General features: G+C 48.9%; 1 protein-coding gene across 2 annotated transcripts in view; it reads left to right on the forward strand.

Annotated features, from left to right (window-relative positions):
- The window catches only part of LOC147012274 (glutathione synthetase-like), an 86,619-nt gene that overhangs the window by 11,649 nt on the left and 47,594 nt on the right, over window positions 1–27,376 (forward strand). The window contains exon 2 of one of the 2 annotated variants that reach the window (XM_085856178.1): window positions 16,864–17,016. In XM_085856178.1, coding sequence (XP_085712304.1) covers window positions 16,879–17,016 — 138 coding nt within the window. In that variant the 5' untranslated portion in view covers window positions 16,864–16,878. Of the gene's footprint in view, window positions 1–16,855; window positions 17,017–27,376 lie in introns of both variants that reach the window. The other variant, XM_085856177.1, reaches the window with a different exon arrangement.

Here is a 27,376-nt window from a genome sequence, read left to right on the forward strand (position 1 = left end):
CAGAACACAGAAGTGCATGCAAAAACATGAATACAGCATTTCCACCAGCCTTGAGAAGTTCAGCATGGATGCCACAAATCCCAGGAGCTTGACCCAATTTCCACTGGTGCACTGCAGACTGTTTTTCCACAAATGAAGGTGGATCACAGTTGATTGGAGGGTCAGCAATAGCGACAGTAACACCTCTGACATCCAACTCGACAGCTGGTGGATCAGCCTGGTTCAGCCGCTCAAAGTAACCGGCCCAGCAGGCCTACACTTCGGACTCCTCTGTCATGAGCCCCCCACCCTCCACTTTAATAGCTGCAGTTCATCGAGGGACGGGCTTGGAGGAATGCAATGCGTGAATTCCCTTGTAAGCAGGACAAGAATCACTTGACCAAAGGTGATACTCTACCCCCTCACTGATTCCTCACACATAGGCCTCCTTGTCCACCCTGAGCGCACGTACATTTTTACGTCTCAGCTCCCTGAACAGCTCAGCTCTGCCATTCAGCCTGGCCCTGCAACACTGGTCAATGGTGTCCAGTGTCCCTTGAGAGACAAAATTCTTCTTTGCCCCACAGTGAGTTCCAAGATATCCACCGGCAACATCAAGGACGGTGGTCTTGAAGGCACTCCACAACTCTTCAGGATTCCCCAAAGCAGCCAGACCCCCCAAATCTCCAAACAGCTTGTTCGCAAACTCCTCAGCTGCCGTCTCATCCTTGAGCTTGCCAACATCCTGCCCCGGCTGAGATGGTACCATTGTTCTGGATTTAAGCTGCAACTTCAGAGTTGCTTCAACAAGCCGGTGGTCAGTATTGAGGAAATGAGCACTCTGATAGACCCTGCAGTTCTGGATCATCCTCCAGTGACCATCAACGAGCACATGGTCAATCTCCTTTGTCACACCAGCGTTTGAATACCAAGTCCAGTGATGAGCCTGTGGGCACTGGAACCATGAACCAGCCACCCGATTCCATGACTTCATGAAAAGTCAAGGAAATTAATGCTATTCTGGTTCACAGTTCCAGACCCATGGGGGTCAACACACGTCTCATAACCATCCCTAGCAGTTCCAACTGATGCATTGAAATCCTGAAAGACGAGAAGAGTATCTCTCCTGGGGCACTGATCAACCACAGACTCAAGCATGACATGGAATGCGTCCTTCATGGTGAGATCACTCGCCTCTGTCTCAGCATATACAGAGACCAGGGAAATGACACCCAAGGAGTGACGAAATCGATGGTGAACACATTGAAAAAAATTGAAGAAGACTGAAGGACGATTTCATGAATTCAGCTATATGAAACCCAAAGCCACTTTCATTCAGAACCCTTCAGCAGACATCGATAACAGTGAAACTGCAGCCAAGATAGCAAATGTGATGAAACATGACATTGCTAAGCTCGAGATAGAAACAATCCCCTTCAATGTGATTTTCAATTGAAGTCCCAATCATCCGACAAGCATTTTGGACACTTGTGGAGAAACAAAAATTACCCCTTTTTCGAAGAAGCGTATCTTCGCACGAGTGCTTTCTTCGGATCTCCATACTTGTATGGGATGGCGTTTTCTGCAATGAAATACCTGAAGTCAAAGTACAGATCACGCTTCGTTGATGCTCAGCTTAATGATTGTATGAAGTTTGCTGTAACTCAGTGTGGCCCAGATTTTGAGAAGCTCGCGGAGGATATTGAGGATGAAGTTGGCTGTAATTCAACCATTTCAATTTAAGATACAGGCAACTCCCGGTTTGAAAACGAGTTACATTCCTGGATCCTGTTCTCAAAACGAAATGGTTCTCAAACCTGAACACACATGAATTTGATTGAAACCAACAAATGTATAACACTTTTTTTAATGAGCTAAAACACTGTGAATAGTCATGAAGTAGAATTAAAAAGCATAAAGAGTGTAATAAAGTTGGTATTAAAGCAAATACAAAGTAAGTAGAGCACAATAATACATGCTTATGGACATAAAACAGTACATAGGCACTTCAATGAATCAATATGTACATCAATGAGTCAGTCATGCAGAAGGAAATGATGTTCTTTGTGGCAGACCTTCTCAAACCGAATGGTCTCAAAACGAGTCGACTGCACATATATCTGTAATTCCAACAATTTCTGTGTGTGTGTGTGTGTGTGTGTGTGTGTGTGTGTGTGTGTGTGTGTGTGTGTGTGTGTGTGACCTCCGTTTCTCGACGACCGCAGGTCCGATCTGATTGAAACTTGCCAGGAATATTGCCGGGGACCCGCGGATGTGCCTTTTCAAGGTTTGATATGAATCGGACGAGCGGTTCACAAGTTACGGTCATTTTATTGCTTTTTTCAGTGTTGGGAAGGTGTATATATCGCAGCTAAAGTGTCGTTCCACCTTATCACCTTATCATGCCATTTTTCCCAAAGATATCTCAGAATAATGACAACAGCATATTAATAATAATAATAATAGCACAATAATTGGCAGCAATAAAAAGAATAACGTGATACAATGACCAATGTCTGACAACCAATAACGACCTTTTTATTGTCTGTCAACCAATAATGACCAATCACGTCTGTCAACCAATGACAGGACACGGTGCTGTGATGTCACAATGCTTCCTCTTTTTTTTTTTTGATATGATGCCACAATTGAATAGATTTTAGCGAATCCGCGGGTCCCCGGATGTGCCTTTTCAAGGTTTGATATTAATCAGACGAGCGGTTCACAAGTTACGGCCATTTTATTGCTTTTTTCAGTGTTGGGAAGGTGTATATATCGCAGCTAAAGTGTCGCTCCACCTTATCACCTTATCATGCCATTTTTTTCCCAAAGATATCTCAGAATAATGACAACAGCATATTAATGATCTATCTGTAATTCCAGCAATCTCTGTGTGTGTGTCTGTATGCAACCGCCGTTTCTCGACGACCGCCGGCCCGATCTGATTGAAACTTGCCAGGAATATTGCTGGGGACCCACGGATGTATGTGCCTTTCAAGGTTTGATATTAATTGGACAGGCGGTTCCCAAGTTATGGCCATTTATTTACCAAACCAATGACAAGACACGGTGCGATGACGTCACGAATGACGTCACAATTAATGTTTATTTATTTATTTATTTTTTGCACGATTGACGTTACAATTCTTCTTTGTTTGGTATGACGTCACAATCGACGCTGGGGACCTGAGTGTGCCTTTTCAAGGTTTGATATCGTTCTTCATCCGTTTCAGCTGTTTCCCAAGTGTTTCCCAAGGTTTGAAAGCTATTTTTTTTTTCGCAACGTTTGAATTAATTGTTCAAATTATTGAGTAATCCCAAGGTTTGAATTTTCCCAAGGGAAAGAGCTGTTTCCCAAGGGTTTGAAAGCTCTTTTTCCCAAGGTTTGAATTAATTGTTGTGCTTGGTAGACATTTGTGAATACATTTACAGAGAGAGGGGAGAGAGAGGGGGTTAGAGACGGGGACGAGAGAGGGGACGAGAGAGGGGGCGGAGAGAGAGGGGGTGAGAGAGAGGGGGTATCACAATTCAAGAGAGGGGGCGAGAGAAGGGATGGGAGAGGGGGGTGAGAGTGGGGGCAAGAGAGGAGGGGGGGAGAGAGGAGGGGCGGGACTAGGGGGGAGAGAGGGGGGCAAGAGGGGCGAGAGAGGGGGGGGGTGCGTCACAATTCTTCTTCGTTTGATATGACGTCACAATTGACGCTGGGGACCTCAGTATGTTTCCCAAGTTATGGCCATTTAGATACGGTTGGTCCGATCTAATTGAAACAATGCCCCAATTCAGTCATTTACGAGAGCGAAGGAACGAAGCTGCACATACTTGCCAGCACCTACGGGCCCGCACCAACGGGCATGCACCTACGGGCATGCACCTACGGACCCGCACTAGTGCTTTTAATGGAGCATTGTGATATTCTCTTAAGTGGGGGTTTTTAAGTACTATTTTTGGATTGTTTCAGTGTCCTCACTGAGCTGTAGATATAACTGGAGCGAACCCCGCTATAGTAATGAATAGGCGGCGAGTGGCACCAGCGACCCACCATCATGGAACACACTTGGAGGCAGGTCAGCTGCATTGGTTTCAGTCAAACAGATGGTTTTCTGGTGTGCTTTCGGCTGTAATCAGGCATTTCCATGAGTTCAAAGTCACCATAAGCAGAGTTTTTCACAAGTTGGGGAACTTTATTTTATATATTAAATAAAATTAAATACTAAATAAGATCTTAAAATGTTGAACGATGGTATTGTTGCGGGCCGGGGGTCAGGTGAGAAGACCACTAGGGGGGAGCTATCTCGGATCCCACCAGACTCCCTGGAATTGTAGGCCGTCGCACACGGATAATTCCGTGACGCGGCAGGTCGCTTAACCGACCGTGGACGCCAATAACTCAACCGCGTGACCTAAGGTCCTCCAGTCAATGGGTTAATCGGGTTACCTAATTAATCACGTGATTTAATTACTGGGGATCACGCCCTCGGTATGCCTTGTCTGAACCGGATCACACTACCGGATCGGATCACTCTCCTGGATCGGATGCAGCCGAGCGACACTGCCAAGGATGTACCGGCTAAAAGGAATGGATTGGTGGGAATAAAGTCTTGGCTAAGCGCGGATTTGGACCATGCTGGATCAATGAAAGAAACCGCAAAAACGAGCTGGGAACATTTCTAATCATAATTTATTAACAATGGGCGAGGAAAGGTATGTGGTACGATCAAGATTTGTTGGGGTGTGTTGTGCAGAGATAGGGGAGAGAGGTGTGGTGCAGCAAATAAACAAGCAACTAACAAAAGCGGACACAGAGCAGACTTAACGCAAAAATAATAACAATAATAATGATAACAATAACGATCTTCTGCAGTCTTACTTAAACAGACAGGCACCAGGACACACACATACACGCACATACACAGACACATAAAGAGGGAGTATTGCAACAAGAAGGGAGAGGAGTTGAGGCTACGATCTCGGTACCTTTGTACTTGATTGCACGAACGCGTCACCAATACATTTCAGGGGCGGGGGGATGCTCCGTGGTGTGGTACCTGACAGCTGGCACGTCGTCTCTGGCTTCAGCAGCACGTATGGGAGACCGTGTTCGTGAAGGGGGGGGCTTGAGTGGAGAAGGGGCGGAGTCCAGAGTGCGTGAATGGAGTGGTAGGCGGGTGGGGTTAACGTCATCTGGGCAGAAACGAGGAGGCGGAGTCCAGGCAGCAGGAGGCGGGTCGTGGCGATGTCGAGTAGAGAGACGAGGGCGAGGCGAGAGAGAGAGAGGAAGGCGGAGGGACCATTCCGACCTTTATAGGACTTGCAGCGCGGTGCGGGAGGCCACCCCGAAGCGAAGCGTCATCTCCTGAATCGGGCGCTCTGATTGACCCCGACCCCTCGCGCAGCCCGCGAACTTTGCCCGGAAACCGCACCGCTTCGTTTCTGGCAAGGTCATCTCAGACAGTGAAAATATTCCGCTCCGACCCCACGACATGACACAAATCTCTCACACCGAAATTGGCGCTCAAATCGTCCCGCAAAAACCCCCGGGCCATGCCCTGGCGACCGGCTGAGGGTCCCGCATGCCTGCTCGGGCATCTGACCAGCGTTGATCAACGCGCCCGCTCCGTACGCACCAACGTGGCCCACACTGTACAATGTTACCCTGCTCGATCTCAGATCACCTCTCTCTCTCTCTCTCTCTCTCTCTCTCTCTCTCTCTCTCTCTCTCTCTCTCTCTCTCTCTCTCTCTCTCTCTCTCTCTCTCTCTCTCTCTCTCTCTCTCTCTCTCTCTCTCTCTCTCTCTCTCTCTCTCTCTCTCTCTCTCTCTCTCTCTCTCTCTCTCTCTCTCTCTCTCTCTCTCTCTCTCTCTCTCTCTCTCTCTCTCTCTCTCTCTCTCTCTCTCTCTCTCTCTCTCTCTCTCTCTCTCTCTCTCTCTCTCTCTCTCTCTCTCTCTCTCTCTCTCTCTCTCTCTCTCTCTCTCTCTCTCTCTCTCTCTCTCTCTCTCTCTCTCTCTCTCTCTCTCTCTCTCTCTCTCTCTCTCTCTCTCTCTCTCTCTCTCTCTCTGTCTCTCTGTGTCTCTCTCTCTCTCTCTCTCTCTCTCTCTCTCTCTCTCTCTCTCTCTCTCTCTCTCTCTCTCTCTCTCTCTTTAATTTTGGTTTCCCATTCGATGATCCATAGATCAGTTGTTTCAGCTTTACTTTTCTACATCAGTTTCACTTTGGGATATCAGTTTTGATTCGTCATCGCAGCTTGTGAAGCAACGTGAATGATGCATGAAAAAGGTCATCACAAACGATTTCCGTGGGATTCTTTTTTCTAATTTCTGAGGGGTGTAGAGGGGTCTGGAGTGGCTTAAGGGTCTTAAGACGTCAAAAAGGGGGTTTGAATATCTAAAGTGGTCTCAGGGTGAAAGAGCAAAAGGGGTTTAAAGTGTCCAAAGGGTCTTTAAAGGTCTATAGGTCTGAAAAGTGTCTAAATGGGTGTGAAGGGGGTCTAAAAGATCTTAACAGGGTCTAAATTGGTATAGCACCACTTTACATTGGTGGGTGTTACATTTGTGTTTCATACAGAATAACCAAACGACCAGGAGACGGGTTTCGTCCAAAGGCAGTGTATATTCCTCAATACAGAACCGTACTGAGGAACAAGCATTCAAAACGGAGCAGCACACAGCGAGCCATAGGTACCAGCTTGCCACACTTCGTCTCCCCTTTAACACCCAAAACCAACGACCAGAAGTCACTCAAAGGAAATCCATAAATTCAAATAACCACAAGTATAGTTAGCAACATTTGATTATCAATAATAATAATAATAATAATAATAATACCAACAACGATTGTCCCTTCATATTACTCCCACTCCCTCAAAGAAATGTCCTCATTTCATAATCTGGGACAAACAACAGTTGTCAGCCCAAACCAATATTACAGCTCGACAAGAAGAACATAATTAGTCCAATACAAAGTCCTTCAAATGATGAGAAAAATGTCGTCGCTGAGGTCGGACAGGTGTCAGTTGTTGAAGCGGGCGAGTCACCAAGCAGTCCCAGCTGCGAAGGCGACAGCCGTGGTAGTAGCTTGTGATGAGGTGAGGGAATAGGAAATGAAAGAGTGTGGGGTGAAGCAGTTGGATGTCCATGTTCATTATCAAGGGCAGTTTGAGGTGTGGGTGGCTGAGGCAGAAACTTGTAGTGTCCCTGATGTTGAGGCTGTGGTATGAGAGGAGGCAAGAAGCCAGCCAAAGCAGTCAATGGTGGAGGTGCAGTCGCTGAAGGCTGGGGCTGAGGCGCAGGCACGGAGGAGAGTGCAGTAGGTGTGAAGTGAGGTTTCAGGCGATTATAGTGCACAATCCTTGCCTTGGCCTGTGGGTTTAAAAGCTCTTGGATTTCAAAGTTCACTGGAGGATGCTCTTTTGATGCAGAGATGGGGCGAAACACTTTGTAGGGGCCAATGCAACGTAGAGCAAGTTTGTGACAACAGCTAGCTGGATCATCCGCAAGCACCAAGTCCCTAGCGAGGTAAGGTGTATTCTTGAGGCATTTGTCATAGTACAACTCATCTGCTGCTGACAGACATTGCAGCTGCTGTCCCTCGCACAAAGATGAGTTTTCACACAGATGGTATTCTTCACCTTGCTCACCTCAATGACAATATTCACATCTTTCTTCCAGTCCTTCGAGGTACTGCTGCATGGGGAATTCAAGGTATTCTTCACATTCATGGTGCGACTCACCCTGGAGGAGAGTGCGCTTTGACATGCCCAAGATATATCAGGAATTCAGTGAGAAGGAACATCAGGGAAATGGTCATTAGCTGACATTGTGGACCAGATACCAGCTTATTCAGTGCAACTCGTCCGTCAACACATCCCTGAGCTGCCAACCGATGCAGCCCCCACATCTTTCATTCAACTGATTCGAGAAGGAACAGAGGTCAGTGCTCTTGTGGATACAGGGTGAAGCATCTCACTCATTATAGAAACATGTCGCCAGTCCATTCCAGCTCTGCAATCACAAACCCCAGTGAAGTCCTTTGTTTTGCGTCATTTGTAACTGGACATCTTATTGAGATGCTTGGCCTCTCACTGTGCAGCTGCATATGGGAAGCCACATGTTGAAGCATGTGTTCCATGTCGTCCGCACTGCTTATTATCCGTCGTTATTGATTGGGATTTCCTCACACAACACCACGTCACCACTAATGTGATCCACGGACACTTGTCATTCTCTGACAACAAATTGCCTCTGTTACAGTAATAACATCACATTCCAATGCAGAGTGATGTTCTTATCCTCTCTCCTGTGATTGCACCACCCTTGTCCAAGATGACTGTGACAGCCAGTCTGGATTGCAGTGTACACTCCGGTCAAGAAGGAGTATGCGGACCTCCTTGAACCATGCAAGGGTGATGCCACAGATCTAGCTGTGGCCAGGACACTAACCACAGTGCAGAATGGCTTCGCAGCAGTGCAGGTGGTCAATCCATCAACACAACCTGTGCATCTTCCCACAGGTCATAACCTTGGCCAGTTACACTCCATTACCAGCTGCCAGCATGAAGAATTTGAAATTGTGGATACCACCATCTCTGTTCCTCAAAGGACAAAGCATTTGGTGAACATTGACAACACAAGCTTGACCGCCCAAGAAAAGTCTCAACTTGAGAACCTCCTGATGGAATTCTCTGACATCTTCAGCACACATTCACATGACTGTGGTTAGACAGATTGGTGTATATTCCTTAATACAGAACCGTACTGAGTAATAAGCATTCAAAATGGCGCAGCACACACTGAGCCATAAGCACCACCAAAACCACGCTCCCGTCTCTCCTCGTCGCACCCAAAACCAATGACCGGAAGGCACTCAAAGGAAATCGGTAAATTCAAATAACTGCGAGTCGCAACATTTGCTTATCGATACGAAAAATAATATCAATTATTATTATTATTGTCTTTATATGGGGATTAAAGAGTCCAAAGGGGTCAAAAGGCCATTCGGGGTGTAAAGGAGTGAAACTGTAGGAAAGAAATGACCGAATGTTTGTGAAGAAATTTACTCTGGAACACAGCAATAAGGGCTAAATTACCTCCTCATGACCATTTAAAATGCCGAGTGAGGTGCATCATTGTTACAAATCTGATCAGAGAAAGTTTTGTTGCGATATGATATGCAGCGACAGCCTGGCCAACTGTTCCGAATCAACCATTGGACTGGAGTGCTTGCATGAGTGCTTAAGCCACTTGCTGAGGACCCATTGTCGACAGTGGTACCGTGATACATCATTCTGAGCGAACCGTTCACTTTCTGCGGACGCTTTTGCCACGGCACATCACCCTGAGCAAGTGGTTCCTGCTCCATCACCCTGAGCGAGTGGTTCGTGCCCAGTCACCATGAGCGAGTGGTTCGTGCCCCGTCACCTTGAGCGAGTGGTTCGTGCCCCGTCACGCTGAGCGGGTGATCCATGCCCCATCACCCTGAGCGAGTAGTTCGTCCTCCGTCACCTTGAGCGAGTGGTTCGTGCTCCATCACCCTGAGCGAGTGGTTCGTGCTCCGTCACCCTGAGCGAGTGGTTCGTGCTCCGTCACCTTGAGCGAGTGGTTAGTGCTCCATCACCCTGAGCGAGTGGTTCATGCTCCGTCACCCTGAGTGAGTGGTTTGTGCTCCGTCACCCTGAGCGAGTGGTTCGTGCTCCGTCACCCTGAGCGAGTGGTTTGTGCTCCGTCACCCTGAGCGGGTGGTTCGTGCTCAGTCACCCTGAGCGGGTGGTTTGTGCTCCGTCACCCTGAGCGAGTGGTTCGTGCTCTCTCACCCTGAGCGAGTGGTTCGTGCTCCGTTACCCTGAGCGAGTGGTTACTCCTCCGTGGTTCGTGCTCCGTCACCCTGAGCAAGTGGTTCGTGCTCTGTCACCCTGAGCGAGTGGTTCGTGCTCTGTCACCCTGAGCGAGTGGTCCGTGCTCCGTCACTCTGAGCGAGTGGTTCGTACTCCCTGGTTCGTGCTCCGTCACCCTGAGCGAGTGGTTCGTGCCCCGTCACCCTGAGCGAGTGGTTCGTGCCCCGTCACCCTGAGCGAGTGATTCGTGCCCCATCACCCTGAGCGAGTGATTCGTGCCCCATCACCCTGAGCGAGTGATTCGTGCCCCGTCACCCTGAACGAGTAATTCGTGCCCCGTCACCCTGAGCGAGTGATTTGTGCTCCCTCACCCTGAGCGAGTGGTTCGTGTTCGGTCACCGTGAGGGAGTGGTTCATGCTCCGTCACCCTGAGCGAGTGGTTCGTGCTCCGTCACCCTGAGCGAGTGGTTCGTGCTCCGTCACCCTGAGCGGGTGGTTCGTGCTCCGTCACCCTGAGCAGGTGGTTCGTGCTCCGTCACCCTGAGCGGGTGGTTCGTGCTCCGTCACCCTGAGCGAGTGGTTCATGCTCCTTCACCCTGAGCGAGTGGTTCCTGCTCCTTCACCCTGAGCGAGTGGTCCGTGCTGCATCACCGTGAGCGAATGGTTCGTGCTCCGTCACCCTGAGCGAGTGGTTCGTGCTCCGTCACCCTGAGCGGGTGGTTCGTGCTCTGTCAACCTGAGCGAGTGGTTCGTGCTCTGTCACCCTGAGCGAGTGGTTCGTGCTCCGTCACCCTGAGCGAGTGGTTTGTGCTCCGTCACCCTGAGCGAGTGGTTCGTGCTCCGTCACCCTGAGCAAGTGGTTCGTGCTCCGTCACCCTGGGCGAGTGGTTCGTGCTCCTTCACCCTGAGTGAGCGGCTCATGCTCCGTCACCCTGAGCGAGTGGTTCGTGCTCTCTCACTCTGAGCGAGTCATTCGTGCTCTGTCTCCCTGAGCGAGTGGTTCCTCCTCCGTGGTTCGTGCTCCATCACCCTGAGTGAGTGGTTCGTGCTCCTTCACCCTGAGTGAGCGGTTCATGCTCCGTCACCCTGAGCAAGTGGTTCATGCTCCGTCACCCTGAGCAAGTGGTTCGTGCTCCGTCACCCTGGGCGAGTGGTCCGTACTCCGTCACCCTGAGCGAGTGGTTCATACTCCGTGGTTCGTGCCCCGTCACCCTGAGCGAGTGGTTCGTGCCCCGTCACCCTGAGCGAGTGGTTCGTGCTCCGTCACCCTGAGCGAGTGGTTCGTGCTCCGTCACCCTGAGCGAGTGGTTCGTGCTCCGTCACCCTGAGCGATTGGTTCGTGCTCCGTCACCCTGAGAGAGTGGTTCCTCCTCCGTGGTTCGTACTCCATCATGCTGAGCCAGTGGTTCGTGCTCCTTCACCCTGAGCGATTGTTTCCTGCTCCGTCACCCTGAGCGAGTGGTTCATGCTCTCTCACCCTGAGCGAGTGGTTCATGCTCCGTCACTCTGAGTGAGTGGTTTGTGCTCCGTCACCCTGAGCGAGTGGTTTGTGCTCCATCACCCTGAGCGAGTGGTTCGTGCTCCGTCACCCTGAGCGAGTGGTTCGTGCTCCTTCACCCTGAGCGATTGTTTCATGCTTCGTCACCCTGAGCGAGTGGTTCGTGCCCCGTCACCCTGAGCGAGTGGTTCGTGCCCGTCACCCTGAGCGAGTGGTTCATGCTCCGTCACCCTGAGCGAGTGGTTCAAGCTCCGTCACCCTGAGCGAGTGGTTCGTGCTCCGTCACCCTGAGCGAGTGGTTCGTGCTCCGTCACCCTGAGCGAGTGGTTCGTGCTCCGTCACCTTGAGCGATTGGTTCGTGCTCCATCACCCTGAGTAAGTGGTTCGTGCCCCATCACCCTGAGTGAGTGGTTCGTGCCCCGTCACCCTGAGCGAGTTCTTCCTGCTCCGTCACCCTGAGCGAGTGGTTCGTGCTCCGCCACCCTGAGCGAGTGCTTCGTGCTCCGTCACCCTGAGCGGCTGGTTCATGCTCCTTCAACCTGAGCGAGTGGTTCGTGCTCCTTCACCCTGAGCGAGTGGTTCCTGCTCCTTCACCCTGAGCGAGTGGTCCGTGCTCCATCACCCTGAGCAGGTGGTCCGTGCTCCATCACCCTGAGCGGGTGGTTCGTGCTCCGTCACCCTGAGCGAGTGGTTCATGCTCCTTCACCCTGAGCGATGGTTCCTGCTCCTTCACCCTGAGCGAGTGGTCCGTGCTCTGTCACCCTGAGCGTGTGGTTCGTGCTCCTTCACCCTGAGCGATGGTTCGTGCTCCTTCATCCTGAGCGAGTGGTGAGTGGTTCGTGCTCCGTCACCCTGAGCGAGTGTTTCATGCTTCGTCACCCTGAGCGAGTGGTTCGTGCTCCGTCACCCTGAGCGAGTGGTTCGTGCTACGTCACCCTGAGCAAGTGGTCCGTACTCCGTCACCCTGAGCGAGTGGTTTGTGCTCCGTCACCCTGAGCGAGTGGTTCGTGCTCCGTCACCCTGAGCGAGTGGTTCGTGCTCCGTCACAATGAGCGAGTGGTTCGTGCTCCTTCAACCTGAGCGAGTGGTTCGTGCTCCTTCACCCTGAGCGAGTGGTTCCTGCTCCTTCACCCTGAGCGAGTGGTCCGTGCTCCATCACCCTGAGCGAGTGGTCCGTGCTCCATCACCCTGAGCGGGTGGTCTGTGCTCCATCACCGTGAGCGGGTGGTTCCTGCTCCTTCACCCTGAGCGAGTGGTCCGTGCTCTGTCACCCTGAGCGTGTGGTTCGTGCTCCTTCACCCTGAGCGATGGTTCCTGCTCCTTCACCCTGAGCGTGTGGTTCGTGCTCTGTCACCCTGAGCGTGTGGTTCATGCTCCGTCACCCTGAGCGAGTGGTCTGTGCTCCGTCACCCTGAGCGAGTGGTTCATGCTCCGTCACCCTGAGCGAGTGGTTCGTGCTCCGTCACCCTGAGCGAGTGGTTCGTGCTCCATCACCCTGAGCGGGTGGTTCCTGCTCCTTCACCCTGAGCGAGTGGTCCGTGCTCTGTCACCCTGAGCGTGTGGTTCGTGCTCCGTCACCCTGAGCGAGTGGTTCGTGCTCCGTCACCCTGAGCGAGTGGTTCGTGCTTCGTCACCCTGAGCGGGTGGTTCGTGCTCCATCACCCTGAGTGGGTGGTTCGTGCTCCGTCACCCTGAGCGAGTGGTCTGTGCTCCATCACCCTGAGCGAGTGGTTCGTGCTCCGTCACCCTGAGCGAGTGGTTCGTGCTCCGTCACCCTGAGCGAGTGGTTCGTGCTCCGTCACCCTGAGCGAGTGGTTCGTGCTCCGTCACCCTGAGGAAGTGGTTCGTGCTCCGTCACCCTGAGCGAGTGCTTCGTGCTGCGTCACCCTGAGTGGTTCATGCAATAACACCTGATTTCCGAGCAGTTTGCAGAATAACTCGTTTTCTGAATTACGAGCCAAATTTTTTTCCACTCATCACAAGCAGCTGTTTATCTAAACTAATAAAAGGCAATGTGTGTGTGTGTGTGTGTGTGTGTGTGTGTGTGTGTGTGTGTGTGTGTGTGTGTGTGTGTGTGTGTGTGTGTGTGTGTGTGTGTGTGTGTGTGTGTGCGCGCGCGTGCGCACATTTGTGCGAGTTGCTGGTGTTGCCTGCTATCTCCACATGCAGGTGGGGTTCATCAGTCGGTGAAACAGAGACCAAAACAGAGACGTGTGTGTGTGTGTGTGTCTGTGTGTGTGTGCGCACGCACACACACATTTGTGGGAGTTGCTGGTGTTGCCTGCTATCTCCACATGCAGGTGGGGTTCATCACTCGGTGAACCAGAGACCAAAACAGAGACCAGTGTGTGTGTGTGTGTGTGTGTGTGTGTGTGTGTGTGTGTGTGTGTGTGTGTGTGTGTGTGTGTGTGTGTGTTGTTGATTGCTATCTTCATATGCGGGTTTCAGAATGTGGAATGGAGTCCTCCCACAGTGGGCTGAAAGTATCCACCTTCATTTCGGAAAGGGATTACGATTCATGGACCAAGCTGTGAAGTTTTCTTTCTGATGTCAAAGTTTTTTGCCGAGGGCTCTCTTCCGGATCTTCGCTGATCCCCAAACAGCTTCCAACTGTAATTAGTTTGTAATATTATTCCCAGGGATTGTTTTTATCTTACCTGTAAAGTTGTTCTGTGGAGTTTATGTGACGGCGCGTCATTCGTCCATCCACAGATAGTTGCAACTCTTCTCAGAAACTACACATACGATTTCAATTAAATTTGACCTCATCTTCAACACCTGTGATTGCATTAAAAAAAAACAAAAAACGGGGTCTGACGCCTCACGATAACCTTCATCACCCATGACGTACCAAAGTTTGTTCATGATATTAGAAAAATCTGGCTTTAAGGGAGATTGCCCAAAAATATGTATTTGCTTTCTTCTCCAAAACTACACATAAAATTCCAGTGAATCTTAACCACCATCTTCACCACCCATGATGGACTAAAGTTTGTTCATGACATAAATAAAAAATGGGGGTCTCGGAAGCTTTATGGGGAGAGGGGAGTTGCCCCCCAAAATATGCATTTGCTTTCTTCTCAGAAACTACACACGCAATTCCGATGAAACTTGACCACCATCTTCACCATCCATGATCTACCAAAGTTTGTTCACGACATTAAAACAACATTGGGGTTATGGGGTTCTACAGGAGGGTTGTCCCCCCAAAAATATGTATTTGTTTTCTTTTCTGAAACCACACCAACAATTTCGATGAAACTTGTCCACAACCTTTATCACCCGTGAGGTACCAAAGTTTGTTCATGGCAATAAAAAAGAAATCCATAGGTATTTACTTTCCTCTCCATTGTATATTTTGTGGGTCATCCATGCCTACCAGTGGTTGCCTGTTTTCTTATCGAGCCACTACGAGGTGAGCACCCAGAGGTATTGCCCCTGTATTTAATATCTCTGTGAGGTTCTTTGTCATCATTCCTGTAGGTCCAGCTTTCACTTGTACAACTTTGGCATTCTTCAGCTTCCAGGATCTTCTCACTTCATTCTTGAGGTCTTGTAATTTGGTCATTTTCTTGATTTCTGCATCGTTTAGTCCAAATTCACTGGTATTAACACCTCAACCAGCAATGCCGTCTTCTCTTTTTTTTTTTGCACCAAAGTATGATATCTGGTCGCAACGTTTTGTTTTCGATGTTCACGCTCGATGAGATCGTAAGTTCATACATGAGCGGTAGGTACCACCATGATTTCAGTGATTACTTTGCTTAATGTTCCCACAAATTTTCTGGAACTGCGACATCAAAGTTTTTGCAGATGTGCCAGCGCATTACTTTACAAACTCTGTTGTGTCGTTGTATGGACAGCTGTTCTGACATGAGTTGGTTTTTGTGTGTGTGTTCGGTCATTAAGCATAAGCTATCATTCTCTTTACTAACCCCACCTCTACTCCTCACCTTTCTCTCTTCTTTTTTTTTTCATACTCCCTCTCTTTCTCTCACCCCTTTCCTTGCATCCCTCCCTCCCGTGGTATCGCAACGTTTGGTTCTACCAAACATAGCCGTTTCTACCAATAATATACACTCCAAAAAATTGTGCATTTGAGGTGAAACATCTACGATTCAAACAACAAATCACTTTATAAACTTCGTTCTTTTAAACTGTGCGATGTATATTGCGAGGAGTATATTTGGTGAAGTTACCTGAGGTGGTTACTTTTTTTTCTTCGATAAACTCTTCTTTTACTCATTAGAGCTAAGTCGTTAGATGAGCAGTAAAACTACCTTTAAATGGGTGTATGGGTTGCATTTGTATTATTTTCGGTTTTTGAATGATTTGCGCATTTGAGAGGTCACGTGACTCCTTTGCCGATCTAACCAATCATGGTAACGTCATAATTACAGTTATTTTTTCACATTTGATGATTGAAGTTCACCACCTCACCAAATATAAATCGGTATCATCTATCTATAATTCCATCAATCTCTGTGTGTCTGTCTGTCTGTGGCCGCTGTTTCTCGGCAATCACTGGTCCGATCTAATTGAAACTTGCCAGGAATATTGCTGGGGCCCTGTGGATGTGCCTTTTCAAGGTTTGATATTAATCGGACAAGAGGTTCCCAATTTATGGCCATTTGCTTACCAAACCAATGACAGGACACGGTGCTTTGACGTCACAAGTGACGTCACAATTCTTCTTCTTCGTTTGATATGACGTCACAATTGACGCTGGGGACCTGAGTATGTACCTTTTCAAGGTTTGATATCTTTCTTCTTCATCCGTTTCAGCTGTTTCCCAAGTGTTTCCCAAGTTATGGCCATTTATTTACCAAACCAATGACAGGACACGGTGCTATGACGTCACAATTGACGTCAACTTTGTTATTATTATTTTTATTTTTTTTGCACGTACGGCCATGCACGTACGGGCACGCACATACGGGCATGCACGAGTGGTTGAAATCCGAAAGAAAATGGGATTTTTAAGAAGCAATTGCAAAATATGGAATTACCCTTGCAGAAATGGTAGGCGACAGGTGTGTTCATAAATTATGAACCGTGAGAAAATGACTGTTTAAAACCCCTATTTAGGTGCATCATGGTAAACAATGTGATCCCACAAAGTTTTGTGTTGATTAACCTTGGGAACTCGGAGGAGTAGAGTCACAAACATCCAAACATTTTGCTTTTATATCTACAAAGATTTCTGATGACGTTCCCCTTCTGCCTCCTGTCGTATGTTGGTTTCACCCTTAAAACATCACAAAGGACACATCAGTGTCTTTATGTATTTTCTGCCGTGACGCCCTCTGGGTTACCGGTGCACTTGCTGTGGTGCCCTGAGGTCGACATGCAACACCTAGCACTTAGAAGGGATAGAACAGAGACAACAACCATAGCTTGGAAACCATTGCAATGCATGATGAACCTAATGGTCTCCACCTGCACTGAAGTTCCTTGTAAGGGAACTTGTACTTTCAGGTTCCAAATGACTTGTATTTTGTAATCTTGAGCTCTTCCATTTTTCATTCCCCATTTTCTTATCCTTTCTGAAAGACAATCAGAACTCCTATGCAAGAATGGCTCAACACGACCACATCCCAAAGACTGTTCTCGACGATGCTGACCTGCTCGCCTCCTTGGCTGCTGATGCAATTGACTTTGCATTCGCTCAAGGCATCCTCATGAGAACAGGCAACGTTCCACCCAACCCACAGGTCTGGTGAAAGGGATCCCAGGGAGTTAAAAGGGGAGTGCTTAAGTACTATGTGCACTCAACTTCTTCTTGAGGTGATGATGATGCTTAAGATGCCGTCTTAAATTTGCTTCAATTGACAACTAAAAGTGACAACTATGCCACTGTATGCTACAATTATGTTTTGTTTAATTTCACTTTTAACCTGACAAAGTACGTATGTATGTATGTATGTATGTATGTATGTATGTATGTATGTATGTATGCGTATGTATATTATCGCATCTGAGACTCACTAACGTGATATTACTCAGCACCAGGATCTTTTGGCCTAGGAAACGGGCAACCGGTTTCTAACCCGTTGTGTTCAGTTATTTTACAACCTTACTGATCCCCAAGGTCACCCAAATGGGCCAAAATTGACGGAACATTAAGGGAAGCAGTTGGATTGAACACATTTCTTACCTTTTAAAAGGTTTATTTATGATGAATATGGGGGAAAAGGTGGATGAGACGAGCAGTTCAGAACAAACCATGTGAATCAACAGACACAAAGAGGGAGAAGGGAACAAACAAACTTATATATGAGGAAATAAATAAAACCGAACCCACACTTGGCACCACAGATCACACTTCTACAAACATTAAAATTGAAGGGGAGGACATTCCTTGGACAATGCATGGTGTAGATGCAGGACTTCCCTGCAGCCCATTTTCCATGCAGGAGCGAGACGATAAGAGCCAGCTTTGCAGTGAGCTAACGATGAAGTAAACCAACAACAAAGTGAATCGGCGACACAGTGAGCCAATGACGAAGTAGCACCTCGGGACGTGTACCCTGAACCAGTCATTGTGGCCCTCTCTGTCGGTGCTTCTCCTTCACCCTTTTTCCACACACCGGGAGCTCTGATGTGTCCGCTCTCTCGGCCCCTCTTCATCTTTGTGGGCGGGCTCCTCCTCCAGGCCATCCCGCCCACGGGGCGACGCCAACAAAAAAAAAAATCCATTGCCTGCTCAGGCTGCCGTGGCTGATACACACTGGACAGACAGATCATGACAGCCTTTTCGGAGTGTGACACGTGTGCATTTTTACACCGCGTGCGCTATATACAATTGCACCAAGTTTGAAATGTCCCCGGTGTCTACCACGTCTCCGGTGTCCCCCCCCACCACGTGCCTCAAGACAGCCAATGACGTCCGTCCGGTCGATGGCAGTGCGTAACCAAGACGGAAATAGCGAGAATTGACAGAAATACCCGAGTATTTCAATGGAAATTTGTGAAAATAATGTGTTATATATGTGAAAACCATTTAATTTATTGCTTGACGGGAAAAAACCAAGAAACGCGCCCCTCTCATGTACGAACGAACGAAAGACGTCATTTCCACCCACCATCACATTTCGCGCCGAAAGACTTCATTTCCGCCCACCATCGCATTTCGCACCGAAAGACATCATTTCCGCCCACCATCGCATTTCACGCCGATCGCCGAATGCTGAAAGCTAAGTTCTTCTTTATGCCATCATTCTTTTGCGCCCCCCTGCCACGTTGTATCAAACGATTTCATTCCTTCTATTATATATCAAGGTGCTTATCACAATAATAACAAGATTTTTACATTTCAAATATTAAGTATGCTTTTTAATTGTTTTTCAACTAAAAAAGCATAAATTGCATATTATAACATTAGTGTACTCATTTGCTTCATCACACGCGCTGTATTGAAGGATTTCACTTGTGATGGGAGTCCTCACCTGGCACCGCCCACAAAGAGATATTGATGTGCAGCATTTTAAAATTTTTTTCTTTGACTATCCTGTCTATAAATTACATACACTGGTTCTTCAGTGTCACGCTGTGTGACAAAACGACTTACTCTGACATGTCCCTGTTACATGGCAATCTGACATACTTGAGGCATATGGACCATGTTACACTTACCACAGTGTAGCTTTCGATCCCTCCCCTTCCACGTAACAATAGTGTTTATAATATATATACATACACACACACACATACACACGCACGCACGCACGCACGCACGCACACACAACATTAATTATCAAGATTCAATGATGATCCATATCTGGTGATAACCCCCTACCTCCGATGCTCCTCTGCCCCCCCCCCCACGCCCCCTGCTTCTTCTCCCCTGTACTTTACCATCACCTCCACTCCTCACTGATAAAGCAAGTTGAGGAATAAATTTGACCATTTCAGGTCATAAACTAGAAGGGCACTCGGTAGAGCGCATACCTCCACCCTGTAATGCCTGATCCATGAGAACATATCTGGCCCATTACATTTTTGAAATATCATGCTACATATCGTTTTTGAGCCCTATCTCTCAACAGTGAAGAATCACTTAAAAATTATCAGATCCAGATCCGGATCCGGATCTTCACCAAAATATAATCAATTCGTCGTCGTCACACACACACACACCCAACCTGTCCACCAAGTTTCGTCCGAATCCGTCCACAACATTTTGAGATATCCTGTACACAAACAGACAAACAGAGAGAAAGGGGTGAAAAGAAGCTCCTACACCTTTGGTGGGGGAGGTAATCTATCTATCTATTACTAAAACTCTCATCTTGTACATATGTTTGTATGTATGTTTGTATATATTACTAAAACTCTCATCTTGTACATATGTATGTTTGTATGTATGTATGTATGTATGTATGTTTGTATGTATTGTTACGGCTGTGGAAATTCGCAATACACCATAAGGGGTCCTTAGATCAGTTATGATGCTAAGTTCATGTGTAGTTAGTCCACACCCATTGTTTAGAGGGAATATGTGTGAATCATCCAGACTGCGACGCTTTGAGTTAGCCATTTTTCTTTCTCTATCGTTATTTTGGACCATTAAGCCGCCAACAACTCAAACACCACCACCTTCGCCTCTTTACCTCCACAACTCCATCCCGCAAACATCGCTTCACCGCCATTCCCAAACGATGCCCGCCAACAACCAAACCACCACAGAAAACCCCCACCACCTCCGCCTTTCTTCTTTCACAAGCATCAACCACACCACCTGTCAACACCGAACGTCGTGCTGTCCAGGGCCTGTTCGGTGATTCTTGCCGAACGCGTCAAGCCATGAGTGCACATGGATGCCCTTTCGGGAGAGGAGAAACAGATCAGGAAGGCTACACGCCCCTTTTCTTCGATCCAATGACTGAGCATCGGGTGGCATGGCCCCGCCTCCAAACCCGCTGTGAATGTTTACCTTTTAGGAGAGGAAAACGGATCAGGAAGGCTTCACACCACTTTTCTTCTACATCCAATGACTGAGCACCGGGTGGCATGGCCCCGCCTCCGAACCAGCTGTGAATGTTTACCTTTTAGGAGAGGAAAACGGATCAGGAAGGCTTCACACCCCTTTTCTTCCATCCAATGGGCGAGCGTCGGGCGGTGTGGCCCCGCCTCCAAGTGCGTTTTGATCCGCGAATCTGCATACAAGCTCCTCCCCCGGTCTATAAAGACATGAGCACAACGCAGCTCGGGTGTGCAGAAAGTGGCGCGAGTCGGAAGTCGTGGAGTCTGAGTCGTGTGTTTGCGGGGATCGGATGGCGAAGGGGAAGGAGCTCGGAGTGGAGGTCGAGGGACGAGTCGCGGAGTGGAGCAGGGACGCAGAAGAGGACTCAGGGGCGAGAGTTTGCCGGAGTCGGTGAGGTCCCGAGACCCCACGAGCGGGACAGAGCGTCCGCCATTCCCCTCTCCCGACCCCGAGCATCAACAATTCCCCCCCCCACCCCCATCCGCGCTGAGATTGCGCCAGTAACCCCGTCTATTCCCCAACCCAACCGTGGTGCCGACCAACACGTGACTGCGCAACACACGCCTGGAGGAGCTCACCGACCATACCAGGGGCACGGAGTCAGGCGCGTTACGCGGACATTGCGGCTAGCCCGCCATCGTGCCACGAGGGCGCGGGTAAGACCCCTTCGGTCTCGTGGATCTGGCCGATCACCTAGGTCCCACGTTCATTTGGTCCACAGACCTGTCTGCCTCCTTGCCTGTGAGGGTGGCTTGTGTTTTCTTTGCTTTTTGTGTAAATGTATGTGTGGCGCCAGTCTTGTAAGTAAACCTGTATAAGTGTGCTGAAAATAATTGCCTTTTTTATTCGGTAGTAACTCTGCGTATTGTTCTTGCTTTGACTGTTATATGTGCATTTTTGTATGGCTATGAATACGTGCTTGTCTGAGTGTGAACAAAAGTGCTTGTCAAATTGTTTCCCATTTCGTTGCATCCTTTCCTTCGATTGAAAGTTCCATCTTGCATCACGTAAGGAATTGATAGTGGGTTTAAAACACCCGGTAACAAATCTGAACCGTCGAGGTCGATGATAACTCTGCTCGGTTATCCCTGTAGCACGGAACAAGCCCCTGAAGCGGTTCGTGTCCGGAGTCGACCTGTGGCGTGCTACAACTCCTCGGTACGCTACCCGCGCGGGTACTTAGGTATATCGGCATTTGGCAATTCACCCTATTTCGCGCGGGTAGAATGTGGACGGGGTTGTGGTGAGGTTAAACCCCCACCCGTGACTGGCTCCTGGTGGTAGTTCCAGGAGGGTCACGGCTGAATTGTCCATTCCGGTGGGTGACGCGTCGCGATTCAAGTTACGTGGCCGATCGCACGCCGGGCGGGTGGAAATTCGTAACAGTGGTGTCCGGGAGTGGGATTCAAATCCATCCCGCCTCCAACAGCAATTCGCAACATTGGTGTACAGGAGTGTGGGATTCAAATCCACCTCGGTCTCCAACTAAATTTACGGGACTGGATCAAGGGTGAGTGGAGCGACCCTCTGTGTTCCATTAAATTACGAGAAATTTAAATTAAATCCCTTAGGAGAAATTAGATGGCATTTCAAGGCGAGCGGGTGCCGGGGGTATTAGATATGTGTTTGAATATAGAATCCATGGCCCGGGATGGTACCTCTTGTAATTTTAATCCATTGGGGAGCTCACCCTATTCTGAGCATGAACTTTGCCGGCAAATGGAGTCGCAAGATGGCGGCGCGGCTGCACTTCAGTGCGGCACGAGGCCTGAGCAGGCAGCTATTTTTAGCGCAACGAATGGCACGACACGAGGCAAGCGCTCCCACCAACTGTTTCAAGCCACGTGGGCATGCCAGGTGAGCAGTGCTGAATTAACCATTAGGCAGAAAAGGCATATGCATTAGGGCCAGCCAAAAATTCGGGCCACAAAAATTTAGGAAAAAGGGATTAAATAAACTATTTTCTTTTCACATAAAATATTTGTCGTTTTTGGTATTAAGTATTTTGTTCTTGAATCAGTTCGTCTTTTGTCTGGGGTCCATTTCCATGAGCCCGAGATCCAATTTAAAATTTTCAGGCCATTCTTTAAAATTTCAAAATGTGCCTTAGGGCCAGCCGAGGCTTAATCCGGCACTGCAGGTGAGGCAGGCGGACATCGGCGGGCTTCGGAAACAATTGGAGAAAGAATGGAAAACCGAGCTCGAAAAGAAACAAAAGAAACACGATTTGGAAGTAAAACAACTAATGGAAAAAATATTGGAGGGGGCAAGGCGGTTCAAAGAAATAGAGGGGAAAGTGAGGGAAATACAGTTGGAAGAGAAAAAAATGTGAACACGATGGGGAATTGGAACAATTGAAGGAAGAGATAAGAACAGGCAATCAGGACAGAGAAAGCCTAGAACGGAAGCTAAAAAGAGGAGACGGACAGCTGGAGGAAAGGATGGAGGAATTGCTGGAAAAGTCAGAACAGTTCGAAGAACTGCAGGGAGAAATGAGGGAGGAAGGAGAAAGGAAAACAAAGCTAGAAAAGGAAAAACGCAAACAAGATGGGGGAATTGGTGCTACTGGAGCGAGAGGTAAGGACAGGCCAGATTAAAAGAGAAAGACTAGAAAAGATGATAGAAAGAAAAAAGAAACGCCTGGAAGGCCTAGAGAGATACGATAATGAAATGGAAGAAATGTGGAAGGAAGCCTGCGAAGAAGGTGAGGAGGCCAGTGAGGAAAAATGTAAAAAAAAATTTGAGTTGAGGAAATTACAAAACGAACTGAGAGTGTTAAAAGAGGAAAGGAAGAGGACGGAGAACGAAACGTGAAGGGACCACACTGTACAGATCAAACAGTTAGAAGCCAAAGCAAGGTTGGAGTGTGCGGAGATGAGAAAGGAGGTAGAGAAAAAAGCTTCTGAGTTACGGAAACACCAAAACAAAGAGACGGAATTACAAAACGGGTTGAGGATGGTGAAAGAAGAAAGAAAGAGAACGGAGAATGAAACGTTGAGGAACCACACTGTACAGATCGAACAGCTGGAAGCGAAGGCCAGATTAAGGAATGAGATGCAAGAAAGACAGTGGAATAAAGAACACAAAGAACAAGGAATGAGACAGGAGAAAGAAATCAGGAAATTGAAGGAAATAACGAGATTGCAGAATGAGGAACAAGAAAGACAGTGGAATCGAAAACTGAAGGAGTATGAATTTGAAACTGAACAACAAAAGGAAAAAAATAGGTTGGAGTATGAGGAGAAAGTGAAGGAGCAAGGAATGAAGCAGGAAGGAGAAATCAGATAATTGAAGGAGACAACGAGATTGGAGAGGGAAGAACGAGAGGAACAGTGGGAGAGAAAACAAAAACTGCACGAATTTGAAATTAACCAATTCAAGGAGAAAGCAGAATTGGCGTCCACGGAGATTGAAAAACTCCGGAAAGAGAAAGAAGAACTCAAAACGTTTCGAGAGGAGGAACGACTCAAAAGGAGCCAGGAAATGGAACAGCACAATCAGGTGGGACGTGTGATATCACCGCGAGGAGCAATGTCGGTGGTGCAGGACTTGATCGACACCACTCGTCGGATGAAGGAACAGTTCGGACCAACCCTAATAAAGGAGACACAAATAAAAATGGAGAAGAGGGAAGCAACAGAAACAAAGAAGGAGGTAGAAGTATTGCCAGAGACACGGGAGATAGACCAAGTCGAGAATGAATTAAATAAAACGAAGGAGGAAACAGAGTCGAAGAACAAGGAAAAAATAGAAATAAGGAACAAGGAGAAAAAATGTATAGAGACGCGAGAGATAGAAAAAATAGAGGAGAGACTGCACGATAAAGACAGGGTTAAAGGAACAGAACAGAACACACACACACACACACACACACACACACACACACACACACACACACACACACACACACACACACACACACACACACACACACACACACACACACACACACACACACACACACACACACACACACACACACACAGTTAGCGAGGCTTAATGGGGGCGAGCTTGTGGAACGTGTTGGGACCCGGTGCAAGCAGCCGGATGGCCTCCTTCGGGAACGGAGGGAGACGCTATGCTCCCTTGAGGCGGATCACGACCAGGCGGGTCCGGTCTTGCCGAGCGAGGTTGAGGGGGCGAGTTCTGCGTACGGGTGCACACGAAGCTTGGGGGGTATAGAGGCCCCGGAAACCCTTGGGGTGGCACAAATCCCCAGTGTGGTTACAAGTGTGGTCCCGGTGTGTGTGGTGAAAGGTGTGACTACGACCCTGTGTGTGAGTGGTATGGTGGCGAGTGTGCCAAAGTGCGTGCTTCCCAGCACGCCGTGCGTGAGTGAAGGGGTGTGTGTGACAGAAGCCCTGTGTCTGAGTGAAGCCCCCTGTGTGAGTGGAACCACGTGTGCGAGGGAAATTGCATACGTGAGTGAACGGCCGAGTGCAAGGGAGACCGTGTGTGTGAGAGAGCGGTATGCAAGGGAGATGACGGTGGGCATGAGCGAACATGCAGCCGCGTCTCCCGGAGTGAGTGTCATGGAATGGTGTGTTAGCGTCATGACACGCAGGTGTGCGTGAGTCGAATGGAGATGACGACGGCGACAGATAAGGGACAAGGGCCGAGTAGCAGCCGTAGCTATTTTGAGCACCGCGCTGGGTTTACACGGCGGTGAGCGTGAGGTTCGGGCCGTGCAGCGCACGCGGCCGCCACGTGCGCGCTTGCGGGAGTGAAACCTGGTCCGGAAACGCCAGTGGTGGAGGTTTCCGATCCCGCGGACGGACAAAGGATCGGCTGGATAACGGATTTGGACCGGACGGGTTCTCCACGCGAGTGTGTGTTAAGCTCCAACAGGCAGAGCACATGTGTTCGCGTGGGGAACCCCTCGAGACGTGAGGCTTGTTTTTTTTTTGATGTGCAGGGTGACGTCATGGCTGCACGTGGGGTTGGAATCTGGCAGGAGGGGTATCCCTGCCGGATGGTACCGTCCAAGGAGGGACGAGGTGCGTGAGCAGCTGCCATGACGTCACAGGCGGGAAGCACAGGTTGCGAGTTTCCGCTCTGGTGCTGCGCGAGGAAAAAAAGTTCAGCAAAGCAGGCCTCGCTTTCGGGTGAACAGGATTCCCGGGCAAGGGGTGGAAGACCCCCTGGCCTGGGCACAGGATGGAACTAGTTAGGGGGAAGGGTTAGCTTAGCTAGACTGGCTTCATGGGGCAGGGATAAGTCCTCATGGGGCCCGTGGAATGGATTAGGTAGAGGGATTTAGATGAGATTTAGGATGGGAGATGGAATTTTTGGATTTAGAAGACATTGACTGACTTTGGATGTGTAGTGGGGACGTAGCTTTGCTCCGTAGTGTTAAATGGAACGTGCTGTAGTTTCAGGGACGACGTGGGAGCACGAGGTAGCTCGGGGAAGTAGTGAGAGGGATGGCAGAGATCAGCGATGGAATGTGAGTTGAAGAGCGGAAATGTACATGTTGAGTGAGTGAGGCCAGCGAGCCTGTGTATGGAGCGAATGGGGAATGCATGGTGCGATGAGTGATTGGGGGAGGAGTGATTCCCACCCAAGGGACCCCGGGGTCAGTGTAGAGTGTGTTAGCTGGGTTAGACAAATTGGAAAATGGAGGTCGTTTTGTTGTTGGTGGGGAAGTAGGCTCGAAACCTGTTTTGGAGGGGTGCAGGAGCCCTGTTGATGGGCTGGGAGCATGGCTACGAACGGTGAGTATCGCTGAGTGGATACCCCGGGCACCAGGCTAGTCGGCCGTGGTAGGCCAAGTGCCCATGGGGGGCTGGGATAGCGTAGTGGGCACGAGTGCGCCCGCATGATGCGGGGGCCCGGGGCGCCATTGGCCGCGTGGGCAGTGTCGTGGGCACAGGTGACCCTCGTAAAGGGGCCCGGGAAGCCAGCCTGCCACGTGAGCATTTCAGGGGAGTCGCCATGGAGGACACTCCCCGGTGTTGAGGGAGCTGGTAGGCTCGGAGGCAGTGTAGTGCCTGAGGGTGCCATAGCTGGAGAATCGGCAGAGGGTAGTTCCTGCCAAGGGAGCCACGCGTTCCAGCCACAAAACCGTGTGAGGGCACGGGCGGAAAATTGGGGGGTGAGGCCCGAAATTTGCGAGGACACCAACACAGGTGATGGGAATCTGGGTTGATAGAACCAATAGTTTAAGTGAGAGGCGCTTGTTGAAAGCCCCAGGGTAGTTCAAAAGTTAAATGGATAGGGTAGATAGGAAGTGTACCCCTCCGCACCATCCATCCCTTCGCTCTCGTTGTGGGCCGCTGGACCCACTTTGGGTTAAGATCGCTGAAATCTAAGGAGGCCATCCTGAGGCATGAGTTGGGCCTCGGCATAGGATGCTAGCTCTCCCTTATTCCCCTTATTCCATATAGGTTCGAAAATCAGCATTTGTTTTATTATACAATCATTCTAACCTAGCCATGACAGGGAACACAGGGAACGACCATCAATTGCTTTGAAGTATCTTATACTGTCATTTTCAACTTGGCCTGAGGGGAAGAAACAAGTGCTGCTATTGCTGCATTGAAGAGCAAATTGAAAGCCTATGTCAGGTTAGTGAAAACTGTGTACTTGAACTCACTTATTGATTGTATAATACATTACAAATGCTGATTTTCGAACCTATATGCCATACGTACATGTACATTATTGCTCATATCTCAGAAACTATTGGAGTGCCCATCACAAAATTTATATGGAAGCTTCTTGACATCATAAGGTACCTCTGGGATGAATTTGAGGAAATTTGAAGGATACATATTTTGGGGATTCACGATTGAAGTTTATATTTTGTGATAATTTTTTTGTGGTTGGAGGTAGGAAAATGTTGCCCAGACAAATTCATAGGGCATTAAAATACCTTTAAAATGACACCAAAACCAGCTCTCTAGGTGTTATACTTTTAGAGATATGGCCATTTGAATTCGCGACGTCGTGCTCATTAGTCCAAAGTTCGTTAGTCTGTATCTCACTAATTAAGAAGCTGTTAGCAAAAATAGTTGAGTTCTTGCCGTTTTTCATGGGTCCCAATTGGTTCCCAAAGTTTTACAAAAATCTGAGAGATGATGGCAGAT

This window comes from Eptatretus burgeri, chromosome 15 (assembly GCF_056783735.1).
Source record: "Eptatretus burgeri isolate ZD-2024b chromosome 15, Ebu_testis_v1, whole genome shotgun sequence".
NCBI lineage: Eukaryota > Metazoa > Chordata > Myxini > Myxiniformes > Myxinidae > Eptatretus > Eptatretus burgeri.